The sequence below is a fragment of the Larus michahellis genome, chromosome 28, assembly GCF_964199755.1.
Source record: "Larus michahellis chromosome 28, bLarMic1.1, whole genome shotgun sequence".
Lineage (NCBI taxonomy): Eukaryota > Metazoa > Chordata > Aves > Charadriiformes > Laridae > Larus > Larus michahellis.
In genome coordinates, this window is record NC_133923.1 from 736500 (window position 1) to 748341 (window position 11842).

Genomic DNA, 11842 nt, shown 5'->3' on the forward strand with positions numbered 1-11842 from the left:
GTGTAATGTTCTCATGTTTGATGAGACCGTTAGGCATTTAGTCACATGCTTTTTTCTCCATGGCATATTTTTTGCACAGATTCTTAACTTAGCTCCTTTCAATTTATCAGGTCTCAAAAGTAGCTGGAGTTGATGTGGGAAACATAAGAAACTCGTAAAGCGCTGTAGGTTTCACTTAGAATTGATTTTGAGTGTTATTTCTGCCAAGAATTACTAGCAGCAAAAGGCATCAGGTTCAAATTCAAGGTGGATAGCAGTCTAAAAAACCCTTTATTTTAACCTTATGTTGGAAAGTTATATTACACTTTCAGGCGCTCAGAAACAGAACACACTTTTGAATCGGTGTTTAAATGTAAAGAGAAACACAGAAATCTAACAGTTTAGAGAGGGGAGCCATAACTCCTTTTTTAACTCCACCAGTCAGAACTGATAGTCTTTCCCTGGGGAGACACCTACTGGACCAGGGGAATGCTGTCTCCATTCAGTTGTCACAAGTGCTCAAGGTTGCATTAATAGGGAGTAAAAAATACATTCAAACGGGGAAAAAAAATTCCTTGTCACCCAACCATGTTTTAATCAAAGAGACAGCAGAGAATGCATCCAAGCCTCTACAAGGGTGAAGACTAGATTCCCTAATAATCATGATCTGAATGGATTAACTAAATAATCAAATGCTTCTGATATTCCTTTTTTGCTTTGGGCACTGATTTTCTTCATAACCATTCTTCTTGGACCACATAGAAAGAAAAATTAATGAAATTTTCTCTTTGCCCTGGTCTTACTTATAAGAGGGCATTTTTTTTGTAATGGTTTATACATGCCTTGGAATTCACATACAGCTTGGAGAATATTTTGCAACAAAAAGCAATCATTAGAGGCTTTCTCTGTTCTCTTAGTTGAGAACAAATAATATTAAAAAGTTCTTTTCCTTCAAAGTACTTTTTTTTTCTATTTTGAGACACTGTAATGTTCGTTCATTACTTCTCCCCTTTTTTTCAGGTTTTCCTGCTTTGATACCCAGTCCTACTGCCTTTATTTTATAATTGCTGATGTCCTAAGCCATTCTAGACTCTCCTCCTCTCACCGTGACCTCTTGGCAAAGAACTTTGATTCTACAACCCATTTGATTCAAAGTTTCCTTTTACAGTGTCTCCAAAGGGACTGGGATTGAGACCGGGTGGATACGAGGTGTGCCTGTCCCTTCCGTTTTGGATAGAAATGGGTAAAACTTTTCTGCAGGTTCCGTTCCAAGCCTTAGAGGCATTCTCACTATGATGCGTATCTGCTCTGCTTCATAAAATTTCACTCGCTCTCTGTCCAAGTCCAGAAGCACACCAATCACTGAATAACTCATCTGCTGCTTCTCAATCTTGTGGTCTCCGGTGCTACAGAAGATCTGTCCCTGGGACCTGTGCAGAGCCCAGTAGTCCTCCCCGGGACACATCCCTTCCTGTCTCCCTTTCTCCCTCACCACCCCCAGCACCCAGTCCTGCTCCTGGCCCACCTCCACCTCCCAGTAGTGTTTCCCAGCTGCAAACCCTTCCTTCCCCACCAGGACAGGGACTGTGCAGGGAGTGTTCGTGCCAGCAGGTTCAGACGTGTTGCTCTCCACACCTGGAACCCCTGGCAGATGGAGCTCCAGGACTTGGCAGTCAGATTTCACAGTAATGGGAACTGGAGGGGAAAACGAGAATCACCCAATGAACAGAGTGGCTCAGGGACTTCTCCCTGCACGTGGCTAGGGGCTGAAGCATTTGAGGGTCTGAGCGGTCCTGGTGCAATTCAACACAGAATTTAAACATTCCTCAGCACAGGGCATGCAATCCCTGATGAACCGAGAAGCACCTTGGAGCTCTCACAGCCAGCTCCTCTTTCAGGGTGAAAGTCTACATGCTTTACCATACATTCCTCTTTCTCTTTTCCATGTGGCCATCCATCCTCTCCAGAATTGTGTCCACACCCCACCCCAGACTTTGAGACCTTTCAGCAACTCCTTTTCTCGCTTTTCCCAACAGCCACATCCCAGCCTCATTTCCTGTTAACCAAGGCAGCATATTTCTGTCACTCCAGCTCAGTCGGTATATCTCTAACATCATGATGTCATCATTTCAGGTCATTTTGGACAGATGTTCACTGAATTTTCACACTCTTGATCCCGCTAGCTTACCTGCATAGCTCCGGGATTCCCAGAAATCTATGGAAAGAAAATGAACATCACTGTGTTATGTATTTATAGGGCAGTTAGGTACTTCTTAGACTGAGAAGACTATTAATGTGCAATTAGAATCATAGAATCATAGGATGGATCTTAAAGATCATCTAATTCCAACCCCCCTACCACGGGCAGGGACACTTCCCACTAGACCACATTTCTCAGAGCCCCATCCAGTCTGGCCTTGAACACCTCCAGGGACCTTCCTGTCACTGCTGTGATTCTGCACCAGTTTTGGCCTTTCTCCTCTTAACCCACCAATACTAGCATTCTGCATAATCTCTAGTACTTTTAAACCACTTACCCAGCTCTGTTCTCAGTCGAACTGAAAGGGAAAGACATTCCAGTCACTAACATTTGTTTGGTTTTCCTTTTTTGCTCCACTTTTTCAAAATGGGACAACCCCCCATCATGGAATAGGAGACTATTCTTTTCCATAGGTTGATATTTCACTATACTACTTGGCTTCGCATCCAGGGATAACATAGACATACTAACCTGAAGACTTGTCTTATTGTTTCTAAACTTGACAAGAATGGCAGATTTACATAAAACAAGTTTCCTTACCAAAACATTTCTTGAGTTCCGACTTTGCTGAAAAGGAATAGCATAAATGAGTGATGTAAAAACTCAAGGGAAAAATGGAAAACCATTTGTGAGAAAGACATTAGAATTACATCACCTGTTGTTCCTTGTGGGAACAGTGTGTACACTTACGTGGGAGATTTCTGTCATTAAATTTGCAGGATAAAAGCAGTTACAATTTTTTTCTGAGTAACGTGAGAAGAAGGGAAGGAGAGAATGAGAAAGCTGAGCTGAGAGTTTTGGTGCTGTGAAATTTGCAGTTCTGTCCAGCTGAAACATGGTGCTTAGGGACATGGTTCAGTGGTGGACTTGGTAGTGCCGGGTTAACAGTTGGACTTGGTGAACTTAAGGGTCTTTTCCAACCCAAACAATTCTACGAAACCACGAGAGAGAAGATACCTAATGCAGAGTGCTGAGAGATGTAAGTGGATCATCATCAGGGTCTAAGGCACAATGCATCCTGCGCATGTAGGTAAAGTAAATACCATTGTCCTCTTTTCCATGTAATCGCCTCTAATAACATTTCTGAGAATTCATTTTAAATAAAAGTAAGCTAATTATACAGAGTAGCCTATTTTCAGTGAGGTTGAAATTAATTACTATTTTAAGAAATATTAATTAATTAATTAATATTAATTAATATTTTAAGAAAATGAGATTTACCTGCTCGATGTTTGTTTTTTTCTTCTTCTGAAAATTCAACATATAGAATAAAAGATATAACATTAATGGAGTACTTATTGTATGTAAACTGGAAGTTAATAGTTACTTAATGGACTTTTACACAACATTCCATAAAGCCTTAAACTTGTGTCACTTTTGTGGGAAACACATCATTCCAGAACAATTAATCTGTTTTACAGCTAAGCACACACACAAAAATTCCGCAACACTTAAAGCTTTTATTTTCCAAAAAAACCCCAAACAACACAACCCAAAACAAAACAACAAAAAAAAAACCACACAGAAAATTAAATAAACTACACCTGGAATTTTTCACATACAAATGATTCGATTCAGCTGAATCTTGCATTTAATTTTAAATGCTAACTACATTAAACAGTGTCATCAAACCCAGTAATCAGACCAGAAAAAACAAGCAAACCAATCCAGGAAAAACCCAAAGTGGGCATAACTTTAGCATAAAGACAATTAAACAGAATGAACTACAAAAGCATCTTACCTAACGTTGACTCGAGTTGTTTTTTTTCTAGAAAAGACAATACACAGATATCAGTGTAAGTTCTTTGACAGAGTGGCTTAATGCACTCAAAAATACCAATACACGAACCTCATAGCCATACAGCAAGAGCGTGCTTGGCTTACACTGTCAACTGCTTTGAGTTAAGTACGTGTAAATCCAAACCAACAATTTAACCCATGAATGTATCACCCTCTTTCAACTTTGTTATATTTATATAACTCATTAAGTTATTATTTAAAAACTCGTTCAGCAGGGTGCGAACAGGACTTATATGTTTTGCTGGTGGAGGTCTTGTTTCAAAGCCTGTTAGACTGTGCCTTAACTGACCACATTTAAGAGGGACGTTCAGATGCATAGGCACCCAGGGCATGTGTGGTGCCCTGGGGTACCCCAAGTGCTGTAGTAGGTGTCTCCCTAAAAGACCTCTGCTCTCCTATGGAAGCTCTGTTAGTCAAATTGTATCTCTCAGAAACAATCAAAGATCAATGAGGTATCTGCTTCCTTCCAGGGCGGCAGCTAGGAGATAAGAGGGATGACCAAGGACATCACAAATGCTCGAAGGCACCTGTATGTATATAAGTGGACTGAGCTGCAGGCATCCAAGCTCCCAGTGGAGATCACAGTGGTTACAGCTGACTTTATTCAGCTGAGTAAAGGTAGGTCTGAATAACTTTGAAAAAGGCAGAAGAGTGGCCGCCAGCAGGAAAAGGAGTGCTAGAAGCTTGCAAAGAGCTTTCCATCCAACAGCAGGGATTTGGTATGAGTTTTCACAAAGGTCACCGCTGGCCCATGTTACTTCCTCGTAAACATCTGCAATTTTCCCTAGAGAACAGACGTCATGTGGGGTATGATGGGTGGCTGTCCCTCTTCCCTTAATATTGAAAAGGGCTGCCACTCCTGGAATTACTATAGTGATAATCAACGTTCAAATGTTGTTTCCCTGAATTTCTGTCTTTGAGATCTCTGCTAAGTTTAGCATCATTTCAAATGCAAAGGACTTTTACCTTCTTCTATTTCCATCTTCGCTTTTACTGAAAAAGAAAGAAAATTAATCATAATGTTGATTATTCTTGTAAACTTCCCTTGTCATACAACAGTGTACTTCATGTACAAACAGAAATAAGTAGGGCTAAAACTTCAATTTAATTTAACCTAATAAACTTCCCAAGGCTTTTTGTTAGTCCAAAGAATTAAATTTTTTTATACCAAGACATGTGTCATTTCTAATGGAGTTAGTTAACTCTTGAAAAATTACAAACAAAGCTTGAGTATGTATGACATTGCACCATATGTCAGTCAGCATGCAGTCATGACTAGAGCTTAATGAGAGAAGGAAACGCTCTGTTTGTAAAGCACAAACGAAAAAAAAACTCATACAGGAACTTATTACATTGCGCGGTGCAAAAATAAAATTAAAAACTGCAAAATATTTGTGTCCAACTACAACTGTTAATTAGGTCTGTAATTTAATAAAAATAAACTTTCCAACTTACACATTTTTATAATCTTCGTATTCGTCTTCCTCATTACTTACCTGCGCTAGTTGTTTTCTTGTGACTACCTGGTTAAAACAAGAGCAAAAAAAACCCTTTTTTGAATGTTTTTGTAGAGTAATACTGACAAAAATCAGCTCTCTGATTTTTCATTTAGGCTCTGGTGTCATTGCCAGCACTCTGGAGTTATGTCCCCAGTGATTATAGACAGGAAATCACACATGTAGGTCAGCTCACAGAGCTTCTCTTGTCAGACCTAAAGCCGTTCTCACATGCAATTTGCATTCCTCCTTGTTCAGATCATATACTTTCCCACTCCTTTTTGTTCCTTTTCCTGAATTTGGTCATTAAATAATCACTGGTGATTTTGCTTGTGAATGTTTGTTACAGACAAGGATTTCAATATGAACTGTTTTGATATTTCTAGATGTTGACAGAGATAACACACAAAGAAATACTTACTTCTCAGCTTAAAAGATACAGTGGAAATTAGGACCATGCTAAGACATAAAATTACCAGGAAGGTAATCAGCCATTTTGAAATGTGGGGAAAGAAAATATCTGTAAAAATGACCAAAAGTAGTTATATTCTGTTAATGATAAAACATAAAGACAATTATAACCTAGGATGCAGTCAATACATCTGAGGAGATGGTGAATTTGCATTTTACTTTAATTTTGTTAGTAATGTTGCTGACGAAGAGATCTAGCCCTCCCCAGCAGGACTAATCCAGGGAGACTCTTTCTCTGGGTATCAGATTCAGAATTATGAAAGAGATGTCTGAGACAGGTAGACAGGTTTTCACAGTTCATGAGTCACACAAAAGACAGCAATACTGGCTCTCAGGTTTTTCTCACAAACGTGTTGCATTTCATACTAAACTGAGCAGGTGATGGAATGACGGAAGAAACCATCACCACTGGGCAACAGAGACATGTTCATTCTTGTTTAATTGGATTCAATTAATATCTGATTCATCGTGCTGATTATAGCACATAAGCCAAGAAGGAGAGTATGATTTAAGACATTCCCCACATTGGCTGTTTCCTATTTTCTCTTTCCAGCACAATCAATGTTCTGGAGTTTCTTGATGCCATCTGAAAGGGACTTTCCTCACACACTTCTTCAAGAACTTTACACATCAGTCTAGTTTCCCTTCCAGACCTAGACACTGGCTTCATGACGCTGAAGCTCATCTTGGAGTCCAGCCCTATGGGGCTTGCTTCAGGCTACCTGATTTTTGTTTATATACCCAGCAAAGAGTAATGTGTGACATTCTACAGAGGACTGGGAGGCATGACATGACATTATCCACACCACAATTACACAGTGATGTACATATTAAAAAAAAAGAGAGAAGATAAAAACATACACTAAAACCATTTGTGAGTTGTCGAAATGATCACTTTAACTCTTGTGACCGTAACTATTGTTTTTACCTATGCTCTGTGAAATGCATCAGCACACATCTTATTAAATGACCTGGTAACCTGTTTCTGGATAATGAAAGCTTTTAGAGTGCTCGACTAAGGAAATACGTCATTTTTGCATGTGCATACATGTATTCTTAATCCATTGTCATTCAGCTCCAGCAAGTTGACTGCCTTAAATTTGAAGAAGAGATCACAGAAAGTCTTGATACTACCTGACCCCTTCTAAAATGGAGAAACTGATCCATTATTTACTGTCAAAGCCTTTGCAGTGAGCTAGAAATAAAGGTGGAAGAAGACTGCAGCTCTCATGGACTTTTTTCCAACACTGATTCTGGGAATGAGGCCAGCTTCATGACATAAAAATGGGACCCTTGCCATTTAGACTGTCTTTTTAACCTTACACACAGGTGACTACAGAGCTCACCCACCTGTGATGAGGACTCGAGACTCGCTCGTTGTATTTAGCAGATTGTTGACTATCCTGCAGGAGACTTCCATGTCAGAGCTCGGTTCTAGGTTCATGGAAGTTACAACACGGTATAGGCCTGTAGGCATCATTGTCATCTTTGTGGTCGATGGTTCCTTCCGGACCCGTCCTTGGCCATCCAGCCAAATCACCTCAGGTTTGGGAAACCATCCGGATGCATGGCAGGTGAGGTCAATGCCCTGCTTCTCATGACTCCTCAGAAAAATGGAAGGCACACCACCTGTCGCTAAGAAAAAGCAAACATATTCTCCATTTCAACCAGTACTGAGAACAGGAAATTGTCTGCTTTATCTTGAATTCAACACTTCTTTTGTATATATATATATTTCTATGGAAGTACATAGAAAGACTTTTCTGAATTTGAACTGTGATGGAGGCTTGAGCCCTGATGTTTCTTAATGGTCAGCAATGTCAAACTGAGGATAAGGAACAATTTAACAGAGATTGCAGCAAACAGAGCTAGCTGGGGATGCCAGTGCAATTTCCCAGAATTTTGTAAATAAAGAAAAAAAATCCATATAATTATGCCAATTAACAAATAATGGGAAGCCTATGAAAAATTAATGCAATCTATCTGTGAAAACAGAACGCATTAGTGTCTCAAGCTAATAATTTCAAGTAAAACTGTTATTGACTTGGTACAGTTCTGGTTTACACTTCAAAAAAAAAAAAAAGAAGTGTTGTTTATATTCTGGATCTCAGAAGACTAAGTTACAGTGTTACTTAGATGTTAAACCTTTGTCTCACTTGGAATTTTAAAGCTAAGAAGACATCTTCAGAAGAATCGAGCTGCAGTATGAGATGCCCCAATATCTACTGAGTGGAAATCAGTTCCTGTGTAGCAGGGAAAGCACAGGGGAACACATGCCCAGTTCCAAACCCACCACATTAACTGGAGCCACCTATGAAGATGGTATCTATTAATGTACTGAACTAGAAAGAGGAGCAATGAAGGCCTGCCCACTGCTTTGTTCTCCTGCTGTGGGCAAGCAGCAAGGTGAGCAGTGAGGTACTGGGGTGGGACCAATTGATTATGCTGACCGCAGAGAAATTCTGGACAGTCAGCTCAGTAATGGTTGATTGCACAGTAGAAATCTAAATTTAACTTTACATTGATTGGCTGAACACTTGCAGGGTTCCCTGAGCTTTCTGACTGGGCTTTCACTGAGTATGAAGGGAGATTGTACTCTCGAGTCACATGGAGCTGCATGTGTTTGGGTACCTAAATAAAGGTATCTCAAACCAGAACAAAAACTTACCTCAAATATCAGTTGTAGCCATTGATTTAGAGAAAACTAACGCAAATTGAACTCATCCCCCCCACTAAGACATTTTATGTGTCCAATTACATTAAATTTATATTATAATTCTGTCAGTTAGTGACAGATACACGTTTCTGTTCGGCTCTATCTTTGAATAAAAAGAGAGTTGCCACTGACCTGCCACTTGCAGTTCAATCAACATATCATGGTGTGTGTCATTGAAAGAGACCACACAAGTGTATGATCCTTTGTCAGAGCTCCTGACAGTCTTCAAGTGCAGAGACATGTTGCCAGCTCTAAATTCACTGTGGAAGAATTCTGTTCTGCCTTGATATCTCTCATCCTGTTTCTCCTTTTTATTTTTTCCATCATATCTGCTCACAGTTATTTCTTGAGACTGCTCGTGAAATATCCACTGGACAGAGAATATCTCAGGAACGTTATCTGCTACCACGTGGCAAGGCAGAACGACCCCTTCTCCAACGACTCCAATGACGGAACTACCAGGAGGAGAGCTAAAAAATTGACCTGTGTGAAGATAAAATGGCAGCTGTTTCTGTTTGTCCATATCACATTTTTCATGGCACGACATCAGGCAACCAGTAGAACCAATATGACTGTCAACAGGAGAGGAATCCAGAACAAAAATGAAAAAAATAACATGGTAGATTACTCAGATGAGTAATGTTCACATTATGTGAGGCTCACGGGGTACTGTTCAATGGGTGAACAACGAGAAGTCTGCAGAAGGTCAAATACAGGATGCAGGATTGATGTAACAAAAAAGTAAAAAAATTAATTGCCCAAACGCTGGTACCTAGTATCATTTGAAATGTGATAGGGTATGCAAGACACCCCTATGGTGCTGGCACATGTGGCATACAACCTGCAGCACATCTGCACTCATGCGAATTCGTAGCTGGAGAACAGACCAGAATACAGCAATGCCTAGAAGGATACTAAACGTTTACGTGTTGGCACCTGAATTACAGCTACAATGATTTGGTCATCTACGTTTGAGTTAGACCTCCTAGGTTCCCTTTGCAATGAATGGGGAGAAATACGCGGCTTCAGAGATCAGCCTTTCCTAAAGAGCCAATGACTCTCTCTTCCAGATCTTTTATTTGAATGGCGAATTCTTGGGTTACTACATTGAAGTTAAATGTGCAGCTTTCATATTTCTAAAGATACATGAGATGAACCTCACCCACAATATATCTCTTTGAAAGTCAGAAAAAGGGAAAACCAGGACATTTTATAGCAGTTACTCTCGTTTCAGTTCCAGGGAAGACAGCAGAATGGAAGAAAGGCTCTTGAAAATCACAAAATAAATAGCAACCAACATGGATTTGCAAAGAATTCCTATCACAGTAACTTGACTTTATTCTATGGCAAATTAAAAATCTACCATGAAACACTGAGGAAATATTTCAGTGTCTTTTCATAGACATATACTGTTACTTCTTACACTGTAAGGTATTGCAATGATCAAGCCCAAGGGGCCCCGGTCTATGCTGATCTTCTATCACATCTGCTACCTCTGTTTAACAAGAAACCTCAGATACACTAGAGGATTTACAATGGCACTAGGCATCTGTGGTGAGACCTCTGACTAACTCACAGGGAGTGGGAACTGGGAACTTAAAAAAAGATGTCCAGGCCTCCTAGTCATGCAGAGGACTAAAAGCAAAACTTTCATCTTTGAACAAACTGAGAGAGAGACTTGACACTGACCTACCACTTCCAGTTCAATCATTGGTTGTCTGCATTCCTACTATAGTCATTGGAGATCTAGCCAAGAGTTTTTTCAGTTCATTCTACAGTAGGCAATGAGTCTGGTCATTTTGTAGAATAGAGTTCCTTGACCACCCGTCTTTGATGCCCTGAGGTACTCTGGACCAAATGTGGCACAGGCTACATGATAGGTCTGTTCTATTTTGGAACATCAAGAAGCAAGAAGACCCTACGGTATCTAAAAGACCAGTAGATGTCAATGCATGAACAACTGAATCTTACCCTAGATGCTGAGCTTGCATGAAGACACTTGCTTCTAGGAAGCTAACCATAGGCAGCTAAATCTGCAAGCCAAATCCAAAACCTTGGGCACAACTCAGTAGGCTACACCCAGCTGTCTAGTGCTGACTTACCCTGGAACTTCCCAGGTGGCTTCCATTCACCAATCCAGAGGGTCATAAGTCTCCTGCAGCCCTATCATATCTTCCAGCCTATGCAGATGTCTCAGGTACCTAAACAGATGTCAGACTGCCCCAGGGTTTTATGTGGTGTCTTTTTGATGCTTTATATTATCCAATTTAAAAAGAAGAAAGATGTGTTCTCATTATTTTTGACTTTTACACTTCTCTGAACCAGGAATAAGCTGTTTTATTAAAATATATTCAAAATGGATCTTTACCTGTAGTCAGGCATGATCTGCATTGAAAAGTCAGTATTTGAACAGCTGTCAGCCACCAAAAGGGGGAACCCATCAACATCCAGGCTTCCTAATCATCCACAGGACCAAAAGCAAAGCTTCCAGATGAAATTCCCGTGTGACTCCTTCAGTCTCTTCACAAGTTCAATGCAAAAGAGGAAGCATAATTGCAGAGATAAATTAATAGGGAAAAGTATGAATGAACTTACAGATAATGGGTTTGATTCTGTCAAAGGCAAAGAGGATTGCAGGACATCTTTTCTTTCCTTATCTCCTTGTCAAATTTACCTACATAAATGTTGCAAGAGAAATATACTTTTTGTCCCCTCTATTCAGCTGTCCATATTTACCTTTGTCTTCCAGAATCTCTTTATTACATTCACTGTCAGTTTTCTCCTTTCGGTGAGGAGTTTAAAGCATTTCTTCTTGCCTTTTGGTATCAGCAGGATACTCTTTTTGTTTTGTTTTGTTTTTTCTTTTCCTTTCTTATAGTAGAAAAACCCTCATGAGTAAATTCTCTCATAGTAGAGTAAATGAGTAAATACTCTTATAGTAGAAAAACAACCTCATGACTACATTCCCAGGAGTAATGTCACTATATTGATCCCCCTCTTGACTCACATCAACATTTCAAAGAAAAACTTGTGATTTAACAATCAGCATTTTAAAGAGAAACTTGTGATTTAACAAATATGACTCTCTCCAACTTCCTCACAAGATCTTTGCTTTCAACT

At 39.8% G+C, this 11842-nt stretch overlaps 1 protein-coding gene across 1 annotated transcript; it reads right to left on the minus strand.

The window, feature by feature from the left end:
* Positions 1-1141: 1141 nt before the first annotated feature.
* Positions 1142-11292, minus strand: LOC141735064 (butyrophilin subfamily 3 member A2-like). Its single transcript, XM_074567505.1, has 12 exons — positions 11091-11292; positions 8855-9205; positions 7357-7641; positions 5953-6055; positions 5536-5558; positions 5006-5032; positions 3981-4007; positions 3461-3487; positions 2780-2806; positions 2517-2537; positions 2168-2194; positions 1142-1674 (listed from the first exon to the last, which is right to left on the minus strand). The coding sequence occupies exons 1-12, from the start codon at positions 11167-11169 to the stop codon at positions 1142-1144; spliced, it is 1530 nt and encodes a 509-aa protein (XP_074423606.1). The 5' UTR covers positions 11170-11292.
* Positions 11293-11842: the final 550 nt, after the last annotated feature.